Raw genomic sequence first — 24079 nt, 5'->3', positions numbered from 1 at the left:
TTTTAATGGAAAATACTTGAAAAGACCCAGCTTGTGAAAAAAAACAACCACCAAGCTTTGATTCTTCTACTGTATCATTGTTCACTAATGCTCAGATTAACACTCTAATCCTTGTGATTTGCATTGTGTTGGGAAACGTGTTTTGGCTTCACTGGAAATCCCACTTTGCTCTAGGTGAAGTAGAAAAGACACTGTAGAAGTACTTTGTTACAAGTATGTAATTATAATCAGGACCATTTTAAAAGTAGTCAATGCAGAAACCTCATCAGATTACTATTAAGCATCATGCATGAATGTAAAATCATAATTTGGGATTTTTCTGGATTAATTCAAATATAAAGAGAAATGCAGCAAATCTTCATTTTAATGAAACTGGAACCATGAAATGTTTTTTTTTGCATTAAAAATAACAAACGATTGTTAATTTGAATTTAATTTGAATTCACTATTTTTATTTTTTTCATTATTTTATTCATTGTTTGAATTCATTGTTTTAACTATTACTTTTAAAATTTTGAATCAAAAGAAAGAGTCATTAATTTAGCAATAAAACCTTAATAAAATCAAACATTTATCAATATAGTTGCCAATTGATTTTCTGTCAGTTGTGATTATTTGCAAATCATTTGAGCTGTACTTGTACAAACTGTTTAGTAATTCAATTGGTAGCAAAGCATCATAGTTTTATAAACTACTCTTATGTTTTGTGTGCAAAAATCTCAATATCCCGACAATACTGGCAACTTAAATATTGAATTAGATTTAAGGTGTTCAGATTCACACAATGCAGACGGAGAACTTAAACAGTTTGATATTATTCTCCTTGATTATTAACATCATGGTTTACAGAGCAGAAAACCAAAGAGCTGGGCTGGAGAATGCATTTCCTCCTCCTGCTGCCCACAGCCAATCTGTTCTCGCTCCTCCCCGGACCAAATCCTCATGTTCGGCTCATAAAGTCGACGTTTGGAGAGAAGATGGCTCCGTCTAAAAAGAAGCATTATGCCTCTCAGGAATGTCCGGCTTATGTTGTTTGGCTTCTCTCTCTCTGCCGTCCTTTCCCTTCTCCCACTTCCTCGAGAGGTTTTTTACTCGTGCTTTGCATGGGATTTCCATGGCTGATGAGCCTCCTTCCTGACAGCTTGTTCCTGTTTTTTTTGTGTCTGACTCTGCTGCTCGCGCCCTCGTTTACACTTAGTTTGTGTCCTTTCATTTTCATCATAACTGTTTCTCATTGAGCTCACTGTGCACATGCTAATAAGAGCTTAAAAAGAAAGTGTTTTGTCCAGACTACACCTCTCCATGCCTCTTGTTTGTTCTCCCCGTCTCCCCCGCTTTTTTTAAACTGTCTCTCTTTTTCTTTTCTTCTAGCCGGAGAACATCATGCTGCTGAGCCGCTCAGTGCCTCACCCGCGCATCAAGCTCATCGACTTTGGCCTGGCCCACAAGATGGATTTTGGCAACGATTTTAAAAACATTTTTGGCACTCCAGAATTTGTAGGTCAGTGTCCCGGTGAAGAATCATCGTGATCCTTTCTTTTTTTATGGTTTCAGCTCTGATGAGTTGGCACAAATACACCCTCCTTCCTTTCTTTACTATACACACACCCACACACTCAAACACACACAGACACACACACATACACTGCCCTGTTTTCCTGGCTTTGTCCCAAGGGGTTGCATGTTGTGAGAGTAGGTGCCAACTGTGCCATAGTGACAGTGAGAGAGACCTGATAATAGACTGGAGATTATCAGAACGGCTCCTTCTTGCCAACACAAATGCACACTAATAGACTCATCAGTGGCTCCGTCCCATCACCCCTCAACTTCCCCCTTTTTTGCTCAGGGCGGCCGCCAACACTCCCAGTCTCCCTCTGCCCCGTTGCCGGTGTCCTCTACCAGCAACATTCAGGCCAAAAACCCGAGCAGTTCAGCAGCGTGGCAGCAGTCAGATGGTCTAAATAAAGATCAGGGGGCAGGAAGCCAAGATTATGAGTTGGATAGCTGATGCTGTAAAACAGGCCTTGCTGCTCTCTAATTCATGAGGTACAGAAATTGATGCATTATGAATTCATGAAAAATATGAAATATGAGTCTTAGATTAGATGAGACTTTATTGTCCTCCTCAGTGGATATTTGTCTTTGGCTTCTCCCAAGTGGAGATTTTGGACAATAAATGTTGAATTTCCATTATCATGACAATCATGAATATTGTGAGTACATGACTCGACCGGTGAACTGAGTGCAGTTTTTCCTTTAACTGTAACATTCATTTGGCCGCAGTCCCTTAGCTACAGTTCAAATCAATTATGATTCATTTTATTTTACAGCTTCTCATTTGATGTAGCTCATTAAAAGAATGAGTAGAAAGTGAAAATGTCGTTGCATTTCAAATTAAGACCACAAAAAGATCCGGATAAAAAAAAGTCACTAAAAGGGATGTGTGTCTTGTCTGTAATGCATTCAAAATAATAGTTTCTTACCAAAATGTAAAGTAGAGTGATGCCAGTGTGTGTACCGTTAAAACACATTTAAATTCAATTTCCAATATTGCAAATGGGCAGGTTTGCATTTGAATTTCCAATGTTGTTTTGTTCTGCGTTGTTTGGAGCTTTTCATAAATTAGTTAAAAACTTTTAGTCAAAAACTTTAATGGTGCTAATGTGCTAAAATGTGAACAAATAAAGCCAATGCATTATGAAGTTCAACACTTATAAACACTGATGCATGAATATCACCTGGAGGGGGTGTGCTCAGTAGCTCACCTGGAACAGTGGGCGCCCCATATACAGAAGTTAAGTCCCCGAGAAAACCCCAGGTTCGACTGTGACTCGCCACTCTTTGCTGCTTGTCCCCTCTCTTTCTCTCTCACACTTATTTCCGATTAACCTTCAGCTTTACTTTCAGATAAAGTCATAAAAAGCCAAAAAATCAGCTCATAAAAGAAGAAAGAGAATAATAATTAGAATGACAAAATTAATATTAACTTAAAGTATAGAGAGGAGCAGTTACAGGGGCTGCGTCCTTCGTGGTTCCTGTTTCAAATCAAACCTGTTTTGCTTTAATTTGGTTAGAAATGAATGCGCTGATTCATGTTTATTTTCAGTGTTCACAGATCTGCGACAGGAGAGAATCAAAGTTCTAGCAGGTGTGATTTAAAAAAAATAAAAAGTAAATACAGTGGCTCACAAAATAGCACCTCCTAAAGAAACAGACAGAAGGTTATAACTCGCTCAAACAAAACCGATCAAGAAGGCACTGAGAGAAGAAAATAAGTAAACGAATCACTGTGGGAAATAATCAGAAAATGAAAGCATGAAAGCTGAATGTTTGCTGCGTGTTGACCTGAATAATAATAATAATAATAACGTTCTCTTTTGTGTATTCACCTCACAGCTCCAGAAGTAGTCAACTATGAACCTCTGGGCCTGGAGGCGGACATGTGGTGAGTAAACAAAAACATCTAAAATTAGCATTCTGTACATATGCTGTTTGAAATTGTGATTTTACAAGAACATCTGCTGTTAAGTAAACGTATGTTTTGCATGATTTTTTTCTCTTTCTTTCTTTCTTTCTTTCTCCCTGCCTGTCCTCAGGAGTGTTGGTGTGATAACCTACATCCTGTAAGTATCTGAGATGTCAGCAGTGATGATGGATAATTGTGTGAAATGTAAAACGTGTACATATGAATCGTAAAAACACAAAAGGGGCCACCTTCTCCTTTTCTGTCTGCATGTCCTTGCAGAGCGCGGGGCGCCGTCACTCCCCAAACATGACAGTCAGAATGTTCGTGGAGACGTAAAGAGGTCACTGGCTGCTCTTTGACCTCTCTGTCGTGGAGGTCGCCAGGCAACTCGCGGTCAAAGCGCTGTTTGTCGTGAATAATGTAATGGCCTGCAGCAAGGACTGTCGAACATATTAAAACTGCATACATTTCATTCGACCAAGTAGGTCATGTTTTAGATTCAGTTTCTGTCTTGGTTTGTATGTCCGTAAGCGGGATTACGGACAAACTACCTGCACGATTTCCGTGAAACTTTAGTGGGACAAGAAAGAACCCGTTAACATTATGGATAAACAAATCATTTGTCAGAGACGGAGCGCAACGCAAACGCAACAATGGAGGGGAAGTCAGTCACCGTCAAAATATGCAACCAAGGGCTGAAATCCTTACAAAGCGCCTGTAGCTGGATAAAAACATGAAATTTATGAGGGTTATTTTAGCACCCTTTGTCTGCCAGAGAGGTCATGTTAGCCAGTTTTGGTTTTATATCTTACGTTTTGATTCATTAAGATGACAGTTTTATCCAAAGCCACTTACAATAAGTGCATTCAACCATGAAGGTACCACCAAAACATTGCAACAATCATGCAAGTGCTACACAGTTTAGCATGCATGTGAACATAGTCAGTTTGCAGGTGGATATCATTTCGCTTGACTTCAATAAAGTTCTTAATAAAGTGAGAAAATACTTTTCATTTGTAATTCATTTACAAATTTATTTCAAGGAGTAGGGCTGCCCCCGACCAAGGATTTTCTTGGTCGACCAGGGGTCGTCATTTGGAGCGACAAGTCGACTAATTGACGCATGTATACAATATATATACTGTATATATAGATTCTAATTCTGAATGTGTCAGAAAGAGCCAGCAAGGAGACTGTCGGACCACCTGCAGGTAGCTAGGCTAACGTTACTTACATGTTTAAGGTGGTAGGTCATGGTCGTTGTTGGCGAGTGAGGCAAAGTTTTTCTTGTAAAGTTTGCATTCTTTTCAAATAAATCCCATATTTAAGACATCTTTCCCAACATGATTGGATATTAATTATTAACTGTCTAACTGCAATGTACAGCCAAGGGACCTTCCGTGTTAAAAAAAAACAAAAAAACACCCACAGTGAGTGCCTGGCCCTTCAAATTAAAAGCTCTCCAGCCTTCAGTCAAAGATTTTCACTTAGTTTTGACAAGAAACAGCTTCAAATGTTTGTTTTTCTCCTGTGACCAATTGACCAATGAAATTTTGTTCTGCTAATGTTTTTTTGGTCAATTATTTTGGGGCAGCCCTACACAGGAGTATACAGAAATATGCGTTACCCTTTGTGTGTTTATTTCATATATTTATTTATTGAATTACCAGAAAACATGCCATACTGTGATATATCGTGTTCAAGATATGAAATGATCTCTATCGGGAGAGAAGAATTTAGCCCAGCCCTGTTACACATGTTTCCCCATTCTACCTCACGTCTTATTGCCTGCGTCTACTTTTGCCTTCTTAAAGTTTTTATAAAAACCTAGTCCTGGGTTTTTTACCTTGTTGTGCATCCCACCACACAGCTGCTTTTAGGCATTTTTCTGTTGTTTGCTGGCCTATACATGTAGAGCAATGGATTGTTTTCCCCTCTGGTCTGGTTTGGGTGGGCTGTAATTGTGCTCTGTCTGTTTTTGCGAGATAGGGCATGAGTCCTGATTACATATTATATATAGTCATAATAAGTCTTTTTAAAACATTGCACCTCATCTCATCTCATCTCATCTCATCTTCCTCCGCTTATCTGGGGTTGGGTCGCGGGGGCAGCAGCTCTAGCAGGGGACCCCAAACTTCCCTTTCCCGGGCCACATTAACCAGCTCTAACTGGGGGATCCCGAGGCGTTCCCAGGCCAGTGTGGAGATATAATCTCTCCACCTAGTCCTGGGTCTTAACGAGGCCTCCTCCCAGCTGGATGTGCCTGGAACACCTCCCTAGGGAGGCGCCCAGGGGGCATCCTTACTAGATGCCCGAACCACCTCAACTGGCTCCTTTCAATGCAAAGGAGCAGCGGCTCTACTCCGAGTTCCTCACGGATGGCTGAACTTCTCACCCTATCTCTAAGGGAGACTCCAGCCACCCTCCTGAAAAAAACCATTTCGGCCGCTTGTAAAATATTGCACCTGTATGGCAGATTTGCTTTTGATTCAGTTAAGCAATTGATCTTTAAAACAACCAACACTTACATGTACGAGAACTTCATCCTCTACAGCCGAGGGCTTTCATTGAACTTGTGAGTGTTCTTGAAGCAGCGACATGCAGACGTGTCGGCACAGTTTAATTCAACGGGGAGAGGGAAGTTCATGCTCTCAGCGACCCGTAGATCAACTGCTGTTGGCTCTCCATGATGCTGTCCTCCTACCTTTATAGCCAGCTACGATGTTTCCTGAGCTCCCACACACCTTTTATCCTTCAGAGAGGCACCTACAAGAAGCACAAACACTTAGTGTGCACAGAACGGCACGTTAGGTGCATTTGCCCACACAAACATGTCGAGAGCCCTCCCCAAAATACTGCGAAGTAAATAAAGTCAAGGTAAATGCCAACACCAGTGTTATCTCATTATTACATAATAAGCAGCTGCAAACATCACATGCTTCATTTTAAAAGAATAATATGTACTTTTAAAGTGGTGCGTCATTTTGACTCTACATTACATGATCACATATGCATCAGTGCACACATACATGCTGCACACACAGGATCTTTGTTCATGCTGTCCACCCACACAGCTGTCACAGCGCTGCCTGGCAAGGTAGAAAATACATCGTTCCCTGCCTATTATCGCAGCTGAGCAACAGTGAGATGCACTCACTGCTTGTCTTCTATTGTTATAAACAGCGTGGAGAGGGGGGGGGGGGGCTGGGAAGGATTCAATAAACCATTTTTGGGAGCATCTCCAACTCTTAATGGGAGTATTCTACATGAGCGATGGACTGGCTGTCGCACTGTAATAAAAGCTGCACAAAAAGCTCCATTAGAGAACTCCAAAGTGGCAAAAGATACTACGGTTTCCTTTTTTAAGAGTTTGAAAGACTTAATTTGTCTGAGATAATGTAACCTGAAAGCTTTTTTTTGGCTCTTCTGGAGGCCTAATTTGGGTGGTTAAGACCGTCTCTCTTTATTTCAGCATAAAAACTGTTCACAGTGCAATTTTGAGTCTCATTTGGGAAACACTTTGGTGCACTAAACGTAGCCACAGAATCCTGACTTTACACTTTCCTGCTGATTTTGCTGCCTGGCTCGGCGAAGAATTGCCTTACTTACATGTTTGTTCTGAGCAGCTGCACCTTTATACCGTCGATAAATTCATACATTTCCACTCAACTTGAGCTTGACCCCGCACCACCTCCATGTCTCTCCCAGATGGTGTGTTAATTAGCGGCTGGTGCTGACGAGCTGGAGAGGTTTCAGTGGAAAAAAGGGAAGGCCGGTGTTTGGTTTTACTGCCTGAGCTCTAACTACATGCATGGCTGCTCAGCCGTATGTGTGTGTGTGTGTGTGTGTGTGTGCTGTACTGTGTCTTGGTTTGTCTGTTAAACATGCTTTTGTCCTGTTCTCTATCTACATCTGCTTATTTTTAAATCCCCATATATTTACTGTAACTGAGAGCCGTTAAAGCTGGCTTTCCCAGGGGTTGTTTGCACACGCCAAATACTTGAGTTTGATGGCGAGGCTTGACTGAGTCACCATTAGTTGCTACGCTGCTTCGTAATCACTTTCCCCACATCGACGAGCAGTAAGGTTTCGGTTTCGAGGGCCGGAGCTCATCAGCGGGGGGTCAGTTAGTATTCCTTTTGATTACAGAGACTCACTGAGACAAGTTAGATGATGACCGAGAGCTGCTGTTGTTAAAGTAGATCAGATAGGAGGCCCGGAAGTTGTTGAGATGATTCAAACCTGCAGTCACAAAAACAGGTGTTTGACCGTCTGCGTATCTCTCTCTCTCTCTCTCTCTCTCTCTCTCTCTCTCTCTCTCTCTCTCTCTCTCTCTCTCTCTCTCTCTCTCTCTCTCTCTCTCTCTCTCTCTCTCTCTCTCTCTCTCTCTCTCTCTCTCTCTCTCTCTCTCTCTCTCTCTCTCTCTCTCTCTCTCTCTCTCTCTCACCATCTCATCTGTGCAGCCTGAGCGGTGCGTCTCCCTTCCTGGGTGACAACAAGCAGGAGACTCTGGCCAACGTGTCGGCCGTCGACTACACGTTCGACGAGGAGTTCTTCAGCAACACCAGCATCCTGGCCAAAGACTTCATAGCAAGGCTCCTCGTCAAAGACCCCAAGTACGTACTGTATGATCCCTAGGCCTGATATTTAAGACGTGCATTTTGATGCTGCCATGTATGTGCTCTCTCTAAGGTGCTGTTAGAGGGGGATATATTAACAGTTTCCAATTTCCCTAAACAAGTTCAGTGTCAACAATGTCACACTTATCCCCATTCCCCTGCATGAACAGTAGCCTACGTCAAAGAAACTTTCTGCTTCTTCATATTTGCTGAAACACATTTTAGTTTCTGTGTAGCTATAAAATGAGAAAGTTTGTGCAGGACTTGGTTTTAGCTCGACTTGGTCACAGCGCTCCTTGGCTCTGGGAGTCACATATAGTGACACTTTCGGCAAATATACAAAGAAAACATATTTTTCAGTTTTACATCCAAGAGGGCTGCATCGAACATTTTGGCGGGCTGGTTCTGGCACCTGGGCCTCATGTTCGACACCCATACTCTGTATATGGACTGATAATTTACTTCAAAATACATCATTCTAAATTATGGTCTAATTGTTTTAAAGTCTAGAAGGTAAACTCAATATTATCCCACTGCAGATATTACCAATAAAAATGAAGTTGTCTCCTTAAACTGCAAACGTCTCTCTGTGTTGCTCTAGCAACAAGTGAACGCCTCCAGATCTCTTATTCTCTCCCCTGTGTCTTCAGAACAATGGGGGGGTGGAGATAATTTAATTTAGACAAGATAAAGTGGGAAAAAAAGAGGCACAGGCTGCTTTTAAACAGACCGTGGTGAAAAAGAGGAGAAACTGCTTTTAGAAATCTCCCGACCAGAGTGCATCAAAATGGAAAAGCTTTTAATTGATCTACATCGAGAGCAGACATGGATCGGCTCAGCTGGCAGGAAGATTGATGAAGAGATTCCCTTGAAGAAGACACGCATTAATAATGTTCACCATGATGCTGGACAGCAGCAGAAAAAAACACTCAATAAACAGTGATTTTCTCTCTGAAAATGTGGAAAGAATCCAGTTAGAAACAGGGATGTGGTCTCGAGCAGACGTCAACAGGAGGAAGTGGTGTGTGTGTGTTTACTGGACCGCACCAGTTATATAACTTTTATGTGCTTTTGCAAAACAATGTCTTGTTGTCTACAGCAGGTATAAGGGATGTGGCAGTGAGGGACTAAAGTGTCTGCATTTTCAACCACACCATTTCCCTAAAAGACTCTCTCATCCTTTTTATTGAAAGTCAGATGATAATAGATTATTGACATTCAGAGCGTTAGTCTGTTAGCGCTGTGACTCACCAGGATGTAGACTATGGGTATAAGCGTGCCTTTGGTCGCAAATTTCACACGCCATTCTCACCATTCAGTCGCTATCTGTGTGTAACCGTTTTCAAAATCCCCTTCGTCACGGGAAAACAAAACATTAACCTCTTAGCTGCAACTTACACGCTGAAAATGGCACCTTTTGACAAAGATTCGCATTGTGCAATAAGACAGGCGTGCTTAGTTCTTTCGGTCAATTGTGTTAAAAATATACAAAGAATATGTATGAAATATATCTTATATGGGGATTTAGCCATTTTAATGCCAGGGCTCACCTCCCCTTGGCAAATGTTTTTAACAAAACAACACCTGATGGTATTTTGCAGAGGTTGCGCAACTTCATTCTGATGCCAGAATTGATTGTGATTGGTTTAAAGAAATAAAAACAAGCCAGAGCGTTTGTTTCCCCCCTATATTAGAGTGATAACGGATGTAGAGATCAGTCTATTAGTAATGTTAACTGGTCGTAATCTGTGTGTGGATGGAGTGCTGACTTTATGTCATAAAAAACATCTTCTCCAACTAAAATATCCTCTCTGTCAGGATGCACATATCCTTCAGGAAGTGTGAATTGATGGTCTTGTAAATTGTTCCCTGTGTACTCAGATGTCTCAGTACCTTGTTTGACGTAATGTTTAAGAGAAGTATGAGGAGTTTCAAAAAGGATATGAGATGTTTTTAGATCAACAAAGGTCAATATGGAAATGGTGGATGGGCTCCAATGATAACAAATTTCATTATTATCCAGTAATTAAATAACCATATAGCATCCAATAGTTTTCCTTTATTTGACATTGTCACATTTATTCTAAAGTAGTGAGGCTTCATTAGGGCTGCAGCTCAGGGTTTCCTGCAGCACTTTACAGCTTAGGCGGCCGCGGATGCAACGCACACCTGCCGCCTTAACTAACGTCTTCCCAAAAATATATATTTATATATGTATAAAATATATATATTTATATATTCAAATCAATGATGAGCGATATTCGCTGTGTTACTCTGTCCTGTTTTCTCCCTTTCATTCCAAACCGTGACCAACACCAGTCTCCCTTCTCTGCAGAACGCATTTAAAAAAAAAAAAAAAAAAACTAACGTTTTTAAAATCTAGTATGCCTCCTGTATCGTGTGATGCACCTGAACATGGGGCATGTTTCCTTTACAGCTTCCACGCTCCAAACTGTTGTTGGGAGCGAGCTGGTCTCATCTTAATTACTTGGCTCGTGGTAACTTGCGCCTGGTGGTCCGGGTTAACAGAGCCGAAGCACTAAACAGCGGTGAACTAAGGCTTTATTACTTCACAGTGGGACAGATTCACAGGCATAAAAGGCATTTTGTTTTGCTAGCGCTCGGCTGGAGTATGGACTGTGTCACCATCACGTTCACACTGTAGTCTCAGACTGATTGCCGCACAACAGTTTTATTTACACTACCCAGAACACACCTGTCCCACTACGTCACACAGACACCTGCCAGGGCGAGGCTGAGCAACCGGCTATCGTGCTATCTATCATCGTTCATTATTATGTCATATTTAGTGTTTAATAAACAATTGTGAGATGTAGTACAGAATCTAGTGTATATTGCAGTCAAGACCAACTGTCTGAAACCCAAAGATGTTCGGTTAATAATGATTTAAAAAAAACAGAGAAAAGCAGCAAATCAACTCATTTTAGAGACTGAAACAAAATGACCTAAATGATTCATCTATTGTCAAAATAGTAACCAATCATTTGAGCTCTATTCTACAGATTTTCCCAGTAGTGATGTGACCATATTCAGTTTTAAAACCTGGCTGTGTTAATGGGGGATCGTTGTTTACACAATCCAGGATATGCAGTCACTGAAACACCAGATTTGCCAGATGATGCATGGTGCAATGCTCTCCTTTTTCCCCTGCGTTGTCGACCCTTTGGCCTCTTTACAGTGAATGAGGGGGCTGCGTTTTTTCACGCAGTGCTCATGTCGGTCAGACCGCAGCCTGAGATTCACCACAGTTCGTTCCTGTTGGGGTTTAACTCGCAGTACTAAAAGAAAAGAAAAGAAAATGGTTGACATTGATCATTCTTGAAGGAAGGATTATGAGGATTTTTAAGGTTTTCATTCATCATGTGCACAACTAATTAGAGGGAAGCAGTCGTTGGCAATGAAAATCTTTAGTCTCATGCTCCCTCCAACAACGGCAATGAAATCTGAATAAGAAGAAAAGGAAGATCACACAAATATAAATTTAAAAAAAACAGAAACATAAACATAAAAAAGTCCAAGTCAGGATAAGGACTAAAATAAAACATTTATATATATATATATATATGAGTATAAACAGGAGTGCTACAACTACTGGTGCTCTTAAAATAATAACTTTAAAGAGATGAATATGTCATCCTCCATGTGTGAGATAAAACAAATCCAATTCCAGTTCATTTTGACTCATACTCTACTCTACTCTACTAACCCATATTTAGGCCTATAAATGATGTTATATGAATGATATTATTGTATATGTTGTATTTTTATACCTTATATGTTATTAATACATATGTATATGAAATATACTTGTACAGTTGGATTGACAAATTGTACATATAGTAGATAAATTATATAGATTCTATATATATATATATAAGTAAGTAAATAAGTAAACTGATAAAAATGATGGTAGGATTGAAGTGTGAACTTCTTCCTTTTCCTTTTCAGGCATAGTTTATTGTATGCTGCTGTTACATAGTCTTTATGTTCAAGTTCAAGTTACTTCATTAGTACCCAGAGGTAGATTTTGTTTGCAGTAGAGTCACATACACACATCACACGTCATCCAACTTAAAACAATGGAAATTAAGTGGCAAATTAAAACGTTTTTACAGGTCCAGGAGTATCTTAAACCATATTATGTTAAAATGTGAAAGAACTAAAAGTAAAAATAGAATAAAAATGAAACCAAATAAATCGGTAAAAATCATTTAGGTTGTTCAAACATAATGGGTACAATAAAATAACTAAATAGATAAAACTGAAAAATACAGTTAAAACGTAAAAGAAATGAATACAGCACTGAGTATATAAATAAAATCCGCAATAAATAATCACCTGTGCAAAATCTAGCTCTGACTTATTCCTCAGTGTGAAGGCTGCAGGGATAAAACTGTTTTTGTGTCTTTTTGTCCCACACGTGGGGGAGAAGCTGAACCTCTGTCAGTGTTAAACGCCATGTCACACTAAAAACACTGAATGAGATCATTAACTATCAGCTCAGCAACAGCAAAACATCTAAAGACACAGTCATGTTTTATACGTTTCTATTTATCTTTCCACAGAAAGAGAATGACGATTCAGGACAGCCTGCAGCACCCGTGGATCAAGGTTGATACTGATTTAAAACATTTGTAATCATGTGTTCTGATATTTCAAATGGCTCGGGTCTATGAGATGGATGTTGACTGAGCTAAATCTATCTGGCCAAGAATATTGTCACCCACATATTTTCTGTGTTGATGAATTTAGCCCAAAGACACTCAACAAGCACTGAGCAGAAAGGAGTCGGCCGTCAACATGGAGAAGTTCAAGAAGTTTGCAGCTCGAAGAAAATGGAAAGTAAGTGCTTTTTCTGTCACGCTGTCTCTAATTTTTTAATCACACGCTCTCGGGCTTCAGGAGAGACATCGAAATGTTCTCAGTTACTCATTATTCTTGCCAAAAAGTTGCCACACTTGCTGCAGACTCACCATAACCATCCGATTTAATGCCAGTGCTGCTTCTGCGGTCGTCTCCTTGTCTGTTTCGGTATGTCACGGCTGACCCAGCGTCGCGTCTAGCCTGCGAGAAATGCAGGGGTTGTTTTATCTGTGACGGTTTGGCGGTGCTGTCACGCTGCGTCTCTGTCTTCGCGGCTCGAGTCTGGCACAGAAACCGGAGGCTTTCTGGCTTTTCAGTGACCTTGATTTGACTTTTGAGTTTATTTCCACATGAGAAGTGTCAGGTTTATAGAATATCTCACCGTTTTTTAGTACAAAATGTAGTCAAGATTGCAAATAAAATCCAGCTGTAATTAAGACCAAATTCTGTTCTTTTTAAATCCAAATCAAGAATAAAAGCTAATGTATCCACCCATTGATCAAAAGGAGAAGAAGCTTTTAAAAAATGATTAAGAAAGTGCAGATATTTCTCATTCTTATCACAAAACAAGTCTTCAAACAGCCATAGAAGACATGTCCTCTGTGACTGCTTTAAGGTAATGCCATCAGGAAATGCATCATAGATCGTCTTTATGTAAAACAAATAGAAGAAAAAGAAGGAAGACACTTTACCTCATGTATAGATTTTGAACTTTTTAACATACAGTAATGTACCTTCATGGTGTTGGATATTGTTTGCCGTTTACAGATTGGCCTCTGTTATGTACCCCTTTCTTACATAATAATAATAATAATAATAACTATTTATAAACACCTTTAAAAACAAACATTTACAAAGTGCTTTGACACCGTTCTGCCCCGAGCTAATCAGTGTTAGCCACGTCAGGCTGTAAGTGACTCTCCCAGGATTTCTCCGTTAATAGTTCATACAGGAAAAAAACTGTCTCGATGGCTTATTTGATGTATGTAAGTGCTGAAAAAGACTATGGGATGATTTTGTGCCGAAATTACACTTAAATTCCAAGATCAAGGGATCGCATCAATTGCATTGAGTACTCGTCTTTCCAAATCTATTTTTAGAATGCAGCGCATCTGCACAACAATACAGCCTACACAACACGTAATGATTATTATCAATCAAAACAGTCACAGTTAGCCTTTAAGGATTTATTTTTCACAACCACATCTTACAAAAACGTAATTAAATTTGAGTTCCCATTCTGTTAATGATCAGTCCCACTGTGGAGAACAGGCGCTCCGCTGGCACAGAGGTGGCAGGGATCAGCAGCTGCTGCTTTGACACAACGCTCAGTTTCTTGTACCGGTGCCTGTTGGACTTCCACCACTCCAGAGGATTTTTCTGAGGACCAATGCATGGCTCAATGAAACAAGTGCCTCTGCGCTAATGTCGCTGCAGCCCCAAATGTCACTGCTTCCCCCTCCATATCATCTGGGCCTTGCACAGTAACCTCGTCATGTAGGTCACACAACTTCTCTCAGATGGTGAGGCGAGGAGCCAGTTCCAAAAATCGAAGATGTTTGTGTCTCGGGTCACACACGCGTGCACACAAAAAAACTTGAGTGCAGTTGTTCACCATTCAATTAATTTGAAACAAGGAATCGATCACTAGCTCCCATCCCTAACCAGTTCTCAATATCTGACCCAAGTGCAAGACTTTAAAAAGAGTGGACTCGAGTACCAGAGCCCTGGTTGTAACTGTACTGTACATCTCAACATCTAACTGACCAATGCACAGCAGGAAAAAGTCTGCACTCAAGTCACCTAAGTATGAAAGTTAATGGGTTATGAAATAGTGAATTACTGAGTGAAGTAACTGAAGCAGAAATATGCTTCTTGTCTACACCTGTCTGCCAGTTCATGGTCCCCTGAACACGTCTTAGCATTAACTTCTTCTGCTCATGAAATCACACATTCTTCTCCTTTTTGTCCCCAGCAATCCGTCCGACTTATCTCCTTATGCAACCGCCTCTCCCGCTCCTTCCTGTCCAGAAGTAACATAAGTGTGGCGCGCAGTGACGACACGTTGGTAAGTCTTTGGAGACCTGGAGATTCTTGCGTTTTGCTTTTGACTGGCAGCCATAAATGTCTGAATGAGTACAAGAAAGACATTAAAAGACACAAGCCAGGCAGCAAAGATCTTGATCCAAATCCATTAAGGTATTGGATTTGCAGCTATTAACACCAGCAAGGCTTTACATTGCACTTGAGTTAAACATCTACAACAAGAGAATCATTCCTTTTAACTGCTGCCCTCTTTAATGCACACCAAATAAACCTAATTGACAGGAGACTGGCAGCTTAATTAGTTTCAGATTGCTTTTATTGAAGTGCATCTTATTGGAACGCAGAGCTCTCAGTTACAGCTCTGGTATTTTCTAACTCAACAATCTCTGTGAGAATCTCGAGCTCCCACATGTAATTGATCTGTTCCTCGTTTCCCCCCACAGGTCAGGTGTTTGTGGGATTGTTGGAATTTCACAGTGTGTGACCTTAAAACCTACGGGTTGAGCTGAGAGGAATGTGAGAATGAAACTCCTGTAAATGTACAAGTCAGTTTGTTTGAGTTTACTTAAACAAATGTGTTAGACACATAAGAAAGGGTTTTGTGATAAGTGTGTGTCCTAGCATTGATACTGACAAGCCTGTGAGATGTAAACACTGCAGCCTCAGCGAGAGGCTTAATCATTTACAAAGCATTACCAGCAGGCCCAGGCCAGGCTTGTTTTCTCATCAGAGGATTACGCAGCAACTTCCCCGTGTCGCAGGTGAGCTGACAGGTAGAACTTAGCGCCCCCTATAGTCCACAAACAGAACTGCAGCAACACTACACGCACGGTTAAGTGCTATTCTTAAAGACTGGACTCAGAGGCGGGTCTTAGTGCGGTGGCCCCTCTGTAAATGTTCAACTAAGAAGTTGTTTGTGCTCTTAGAGAGTGGGAATAAGTGCACACTTCAGGGAAGGAGTTGGTGTGAGGGCTGAGACACTTTTATTGATTCATAGTTTAGTCTGTAAAGTGTGCTGGTGCAGAGTAAGAAGTAATTATCAAGTTTGAACCTCAATGTTCCTCACCATGGAAACACTGGACTCATCAGGATCATTTAATGACGCTGTAGTTTTGTGTTGTGGCTGTCCGTTTAAACTTTGTTTCTGAGAAGCCATGTGTTTTCATCCAAACTGTAAATGAAAGTTGTTTTGGTTTGGAGGATCTTAAAGGAGGTCTGCTCAAAATCCTGGAACAGAAGTGAGCTGGGATTGCCTCCACATGGCTCTCACCACAATATGTGAAGTAGAAATGTATGAAACAACTTTCTCTGCTCAGGAAAACATTACTCCACTTTATCTTTACATTGGAAAATAGTTTTTTGCTTCTAAATGAATGCTCTGAATGTTGAGTGAGCCTTTTCACTGTTGCCGTGGAGAAACAGTGAGTAGTGAAGCATTTCACAAAAGATAGTTGCTCACCAATAGCAGATTCATTTTCATGTCCTACAGGGCCCCTGCATGTTTACGTATGGGACACAGGTATGGTGTTTGTGGAGGAAATGAGTCTAAATGTCGGTGAACGGAGTCAATCTCATGTTTCATATTGAAGAGGGAAAAATACACACATATATTCATTAGTGTTGTGGAGAGATGTCGATACCATACTCAACCACTCTGAGAAATTGGGATTTTGAGATTCTGCTCAAAGGCACCGCTCCAGCTTGATTTGAACCCTCCGGTCCCCAAACTACATCCCTACAGACTGAGCTACTGCTGCACCAATTGCATTTTTCATGTCGTCATTCTGGTGAATCGGCCACAGAGCTGAAGAAAATATAACATGAATCTAATTCAGATTCAAAGTAGTGGTGTAGGGCTTCTTTTGAACGAAACGCTTTTTTTGAACGAAACGCTTCTTTTGAACGGCTCTTTGGTGTGAACGAAGGGAAACGGGTCGTACTTGAGAGCCGTTCTTTGTATCGTTGTGCCCATACTTCACTGCCTGCTCTAAAACCGCAGTGCCAGGTTCATGCTTGCACAAACGGTTTGTGGCACTTCCTTCTCCTTCCGCGGTTGTGGGCTGCAGGATGCACGGCCTAATGTTACGAAACTGTTGAAAACACACCGAACACGCTCTTAGTGACACTTTTATTTGACATGTGTGACAGGCATGCATGCATGATTCCATTTTTTGCAGATAGAATAGTAACCCCCGCCCCTTTAAACAGAACGATGAGCCGCTGTTTTTAACGGCTCCCAGAAAGGAACAGAGCCGTGAGATCTGGCTTTAATCAAAGAGACATAATTCTCATCAGTACCTCAAATGTGGCTCAACGAATTCAGGCTGAAATTAAGGTAAATTTAGGAGAATTGAAACAATTTGTGCTTGATTAATGACGTATACGATGTATCACTTATCACACTTTACTGTCAAGCGACTAATCAATTAATGAGCTAATTTTTGCAACACAAATTCAAAGGGAGAGAAACTCACAGAGAAATGGATGACTGGGTTAAGAAGCTTGCCAAGGTAACAAGCGTATAACAAGGTTTAGTCACCTTTACAAGAACATCTCAGAAATAACTTTTTGAGAGACAGAAGAGCATTACTCATTCCCATTGCCAGTCACTGGCTGAACTTTCATAAGACCTGATCTTTCTATTCTCATAGGTGGAGGCCTACTCTTGCAAAAAAGAAATAATGTAGATAATTAAAAACTCTCCATCCTGTGTGATGAATTACAGTTTTCAGGAGGTAAAAATCCCAAACAACTGTGTTGACGGAGAATCCCCAGCAGGCGCTTTGCTGCTCGTACGTGTTTGCGTTGTGTTTGCAGCTCCTCTGAGGTGGTTCGGTCATGGCTCCCCCAGCAAGGAGGTTATCTTGAGGAATGTAGCCGGAGTATCGAGCTTGGCAGAGCAAACGCCACATCAGCCTCTCCTCCGTCCCCCTCACCTCCCTGCCTTTCTCCTCCTCGTCTCTTTGTGCAGCCGAGCGTCAAAGCTGATTCCTAGTGCTGTGCGACCGAAGGTTATTGGGTCACATGTCGTGCAGAAAAAAAGTCTTCATCTATTTTGAACCTGAACTGCAGATTGCAAAGGAAAGGCTGTTTGTTTCTGTGTGTATTCATGCAGAGAGAAAAAGATGAAAGAGAGACTTAAGGGGTTGAGCATGGGATAGAAAGAATTCACAGGATTAACGTTCGCAAGATTAGATCATCTTCCTGTGAAACAGTAGGAGAGTAACTATCTTTCCCACCTGTCTAGGATGAAGAAGACTCTTTCGTGATGAAGGCCATCATCCACGCCATTAATGACGACAACGTGCCCGGTCTGCAGCACCTGCTCGGCTCCTTGAACAGTTACGACGTCAACCAGCCCAACAAGGTGATCGACACAGCCCTACTGTTCTACTCTTTAAACTTGTCTTTTATTTATAGCTCATTGGTCTTCGAAGCACTTGTCTGGGTGTCCATGTGTTGTACCAAGAGCAAGTCGGACAGGGCTGAAATAGGCCACAAAAAACTAGTCATCTTAAAGAGTAAGAATTTTAATGATGAACACTTGTAATGAGTGCTTAACCCGCCACCTGGCTCTTTCACCTGTCTCCCTTCAGTAACACAATAATCTTGAAATGTTTACAACCCAACAACAACATAGAACTCCATATATGCTGCCAAATGTTATATAACCTGCAGCAACGAGTTAATTTGTATCATCAAAACGTCAACTGGGGGACTGAGTGTGCCACAGGCACGGATCAAGATACATCACATGATGCTGAGTTAAAAAAAAGACCCCCAGCTGCGTACATTTAATGATGGAACGGTCTCATATCAAGACTTTATAACTTCTTCATCTTCGTTGTTCATCACACTGTTTGTTGACAGCTAATGGGTGATGGGGGGGGGTAATGTTATTAAACTCAGTGAAGTGTAGCGGAGAAGAGAGAAATGGGAAGGACGAGGAGTGAGGGAGAATGAAAAAACAGCAATGTGGAGAAGAGGAGGAGGAGGAGTGTCCAGGTAGTGACAGAGACCTTAACATTGCTCTACGTTTAACTTAGGGAACTGATTTAGAAAAGGTCATCTCTCCATTTTCTTCTACCGTGCACACACAAAAGATGTTTTAAGAACCTGTGGGAGAAAATCAGCCTATTTTCTTAAACTCTTTATGTAATTACAGGCTGTCAGATTTAGATATGGTCACTGAAAACTACAAAAAAATACAATGTGTGCGTTTGCTCATTGCAGCACGGGACTCCACCCCTCCTTATTGCAGCCGGCTGTGGCAACATTCAGATCATCGAGGTGCTGATGAGGAAAGGTGCAGACATCCAGGCCCATGACAAGGTAAACACTCATCATGTTTGGTCAAGTCAGTGCGGCTCCGACAACCAGCTGTGGTGTTTAAGTGACATGCATTAAGGTGTCAGAGCAGAAGATTGTGTCAGACGATTATTTGGATTATGCCGGGGGCCATCTTCTCTATAAATACATGAACTCACTGCACTGTAGGCCTGTGGAGGGGAGCGTATGCTGCATCTATTTGTTTTAAATACAGAACAGCTTCACATGATGTAAAATACAAACTGTTTTGCAAAACAAATGTGGAAAACTATTTGCATGAATTGAACTTTTCAAATTACTGTCACTGTTTTGGCTTAAGAAATCTTAGGTTTTTATGAGCTTATCAATCAAACATTGTTAGTAACTCTCTCACAGGTAAGTGCGGTTCAAAGGGCTGATATCAAAACTGTGTAGACCCTAAAAACAACAGAAAAAAACAATTTGAGACCAGTGCACGAGACAATAGAAATTAAGCGGTCGAAGATGAGTGAGTGAGTGAGATTTAAAAGCTATAATAACGGTAATAGCAGTAAAACAGATTGAAATAAAAACCAGATTAAAAAACCAGCTCGATTAGATTTAAAAAGACAATTCAATAATAAATAATGATTTAAATAAATAATGATGTAAATAAATTATATTAAAAAAATAATAATAGAACAAACAACACTTTTGTTTTATTATTGTTTATATAATAAATTAAACAACATAATTGTGAAGTCTTCTAAATAGTTTTTCATTTGAAAAGGATATAGGAATTTGTGTTAACAGTGTAATGCAGTGACGTTAACAGAGAGCAGATCAAATAGAGGCTCTGAACTAAAATATGACCCATTATACTTCATATCAAACAGAGGGAATTAGAAATAAAGGCCTGCCTCTAATACAAGCCTGCTTCAAATAAAGGCCCCGGTTACTATCTGAGGAAATACGGTAGTTTAAGTGGGACGGCAGGATGCTCGCACATCCTAAAAGAGTTCCAGCTCTGTCAGAAAAACACGCTGTGCAGTATTTCAGGAGGACATGCTCGTATCATCGGGCTGCAGACACATTCCCGGTAAGCTTGACTTATGCAGTAAAAGGTCAGGGATAAATCCTGGAATCTTCTTCTCTCCTGAAACCTTCAGAGCGGAGCCAACGCTATCTACTACGCAGCGAGACACGGCCACGTCGAGACCCTGAAATTCCTCCATGAAAAGAAATGCCCTCTGGATGTCCAAGATAAGGTGAATCAAGACACACACACACACACACACACACACACACACAAATACACACACACACACACACACACACACAAACACAAACACACACACGCCTACTACTACTCAACACACTCTTATTATCTCTCAGCAATTACTCACACACTCCTACCCATCAAACCTCTTGAGAAGCATTACGTTGATTTTCCAAAAAGCACCGACACACACGCACACCGACACACACACACACACACACACACACACACACACACACACACACACACAATTCATACGCTCACACTCACCACAGTAAGCACCTGGGGAGAAAACCAGTTACTCTGGCATTTTATCAGCTTATTTGCTGTTGCTATAGAAACAGGTCTTGCTGAGAAAGATGGGTTGTGTGTGTTTGCTTTTGATGCGGGTGTAGCCTGGATCACAGAGCTCGGCTCGGGCAGACAAAAATCCCGAAAGACACTGACGTATTAAAGTTTCATCTTACTTTATTACACCATAACTCTGTAATCACAAGCTGAGGCGTCCAAGTAATTGTGTTATGAGAAAGGGCAAGACCTCTCAACGCCTTCTTTTAACAAGGTGAATCTCTTCTGTCTTCTGTGCTGTTATGTAATTCCTCTAATTAAATCAACCTGTAAAGTTTTTTCAGTTAGATCCTGTTTAAAGTGAACACAGCGTCTAAGGTGTCGTTTCACAAAAGCAGCTTCTCCTCTCACTGGCACCCCTGAAGTTAAAGCCGACGGATCGATTTCTTACGAGTCTGATGTCCGCGTACACAGGACGTTAAAATATGTGGATGTGTTTTTTTTTTTTGAGTGGCTGACTCAGAGGAAAAGGCATCACTAACAGGAAAATCATCAAATCCTCGGCTGGAAAACATCCACTTATATGTTTATGCGTATATTTGAACTGTGGATGATTTGTCCATGTTAATCCTTTGTTGCGTTCCTCCAGTCTGGGGAGACTGCGCTTCACGTGGCGGCTCGCTACGGAAACGTGGACGTGGTGAGCTACCTGTGCAGCATCCGGGCCAACCCCGACCTGGCTGACAGGGTAAGACCAGGCACCCAGTCACTTGGCAAAATTACCTTGTGTCGTTTTTTTCTTTTAAACACTTTTTATTCTTTTGCATTCTACGTTTCCATCTCCAGGAGCAGGAGACCCCGCTGCATTGCGCCGCTTGGCACGGATACTCGCCAGTTGCTCGAGCACTCTGCCACGCAGGCTGCCACGTGGACGCAAAGAACCGGGAGGGCGAGAGTCCGCTGCTGACTGCATCTGCTCGGGGCTTCGCTGACATCGTGGAGTGCCTGGTGGAGCACGGGGCAGATCTCAAGGCGACTGACAAGGTGATCACAACCTGAACACTTCATCTCAGTGCCACCGAGATTCATTTTTATGTCTTACTCTCGTACTTAACTTTTCAGTGCAACACACAGTTTTATAATGACAACGCAAAGACATTTGCACTTTTATTAGTGCTGTTTTTGTATTAGAAAGAGAGATGAGTTGACCAAATCTAAACACACATGTATTAAACATTTTTGCCCTATTCCTGTTGTTTTTCAGATTCTTGGACGCCTCTAGTCCAACATATTAACATCCCAACATAGATTGATGGATAATAAAAATAATTCCACATTACATAACCCAGTGTGGTCACCTTATGACAGGTGTCTGTCTGTCTGTCTGTCTTTAGGACGGTCACACGGCCCTCCACCTGGCCGTTAGGAGGTGTCAGGTCGAAGTAGTCCACTGCCTTCTCAGACACCACTGCCACCTGGACCAGCAGGATCGCCATGGCAACACGCCGCTGCACATCGCCTGCAAGGACGGAAACCTGCCCGTCGTCATGGCGATCTGCAGCGCCAAGGCCAGCCTCGACATCCCAAACAAGGTGAGACCAAAACCACGCCCTAGATACTGGACTAATATCAGGGTTTCAGGGTCAGGTCGCCTGAACTCTAGTGATGTGTAGACAGGTTTTGAGATCCATCTGTATGATCAATCTGTATGACTTCCTATCACTGAAGATAAGTGAGATCTTATAAAAAAGCATTTGGGGTTAGAGTCTTGCTCAAGGACACTTGGGCACTTGATTTTACCATAAAATACAAGAGCATTAAGAACCATTTAAAAAGGCCTTATAGGAAACCAGACCAGACTACACTACATGTCCGCTGTGTTGGATGTCCATTCTGCACTATTTTCATGGTTACATCGTGTCCCAACTGCACGTGACGTGACCGAGCAGCAGCGTGATGCACCGTGCATTTTGAGCTCTTGGACGCCGACTTTCCATTTATTTATTTCGCTCGCGTTGAAATAGCCACAGTGGACGAGGAACTGCTGATTTGTGAAGCTGAAAGGAGGAGTTATTGATAGGATACCTCCAAAAAATAATAATAATAAATATGATCTTGAAGCCAAACAGGGCCAGATAAGATAACACCAGAGACGTCTCTGAGGTAATGCAAAGTGTTTGGGAGACGGTATGTGGCATAAGTGATGGCGCCAACTCCTTATCTGCTGGTGCAAGGGAAATTAAGCAGTTTTGCAGGAGCATATTTCACAGCTTGTTCCAAACATTCAGCGCATTTTAAACTCTTTCAGCGTGGACAGAGAGCATCTGATGTTACTCGGCGGGACACAAATAAGGAAGATGTTATGGCTGAGATTTGAGACAACAGTGTGCCCTTTCCTGTTTCAACTCGGCCCCTGCCCAGAACAAGAATATGGTTTGGCCCTGATCTCAACCCCACCTAGAACCTTTGGGATAAACTGGATCGCCGACCGTTAGCAAAACCGTATCGCTCAACATCAGTGTTGGACGTCCCTGAGGCTCTCCCTGCATCCAAGTTCCAACATCTGATTGAAAGCTTTCCCAAAAGAGTGGAGGCTGCTGTCGCAGACGCAGGCTAAACTAGAACTGATCCCAGGCCAAACAGAGGGATAAATAAACATAGAAAGCAAACATATTATAAGGATTAAAGGGATTTCTGTAAGTGTAAATAAATGCAGCAGGAGGATTTTTTTTCTGTGTGATCCAATCTAATCTTCACTGGGGTAATGATCTGGCATTTAGCTGGTTATATTTCCTGTAAAAAATATTTAATGTAGGTCTGTTTGTTGTGGTTGTAGCTGAAATTCAGAACTCAAAGCTGCTAACTAAGCAGCTTTTTCCTTATTGGGGTTAACTGGTCCTCTAAGGGATTTCATGGATGTGGTTTATATTTGGGGAAGATCTGCTTCGCCTCTGTGCCAGGCACGACTTCCCACACATGTTTTCTGCCTTTTCACGTTCTATTTTGGCGCCATCCATTTTAATGTATTCTGCGATGGGCTTGCTTTTCACCGACACTGGTAGCCCCCTCAGCTTTTTCCTCGCATACGGAAACATTTATTTCCCAGAATAGTTGAGGGAAGTGATGTGCATCGGGAGCAGACAGCACTGCTTTGATTTATTCATTATTTTCCGTTTCTGCTTGTTTTTTTTAAGCTCATCTAAAGCGGCA

At 41.5% G+C, this 24079-nt stretch overlaps 1 protein-coding gene across 2 annotated transcripts in view; it reads left to right on the top strand.

Moving 5' to 3' along the window:
- The window catches only part of dapk1 (death-associated protein kinase 1), an 87074-nt gene that overhangs the window by 40926 nt on the left and 22069 nt on the right, over positions 1–24079 (top strand). For both annotated transcript variants that reach the window (XM_083912294.1, XM_083912293.1), the window contains exons 5-17: positions 1372–1501; positions 3397–3445; positions 3597–3623; positions 7930–8082; positions 12672–12717; positions 12859–12948; positions 14945–15037; positions 18263–18382; positions 19249–19347; positions 20472–20570; positions 21519–21617; positions 21716–21913; positions 22264–22461. In XM_083912294.1, coding sequence (XP_083768420.1) covers positions 1372–1501; positions 3397–3445; positions 3597–3623; positions 7930–8082; positions 12672–12717; positions 12859–12948; positions 14945–15037; positions 18263–18382; positions 19249–19347; positions 20472–20570; positions 21519–21617; positions 21716–21913; positions 22264–22461 — 1401 coding nt within the window. The remainder of the gene's footprint in view (positions 1–1371; positions 1502–3396; positions 3446–3596; positions 3624–7929; positions 8083–12671; positions 12718–12858; positions 12949–14944; positions 15038–18262; positions 18383–19248; positions 19348–20471; positions 20571–21518; positions 21618–21715; positions 21914–22263; positions 22462–24079) is intronic.

Source organism: Echiichthys vipera, assembly GCF_963691815.1.
Source record: "Echiichthys vipera genome assembly, chromosome: 4".
Classification (NCBI taxonomy): Eukaryota; Metazoa; Chordata; class Actinopteri; order Perciformes; family Trachinidae; genus Echiichthys; species Echiichthys vipera.
Note: the sequence above shows the minus strand (reverse complement) of the source record. Positions and strands in the feature narration are given on the sequence as shown.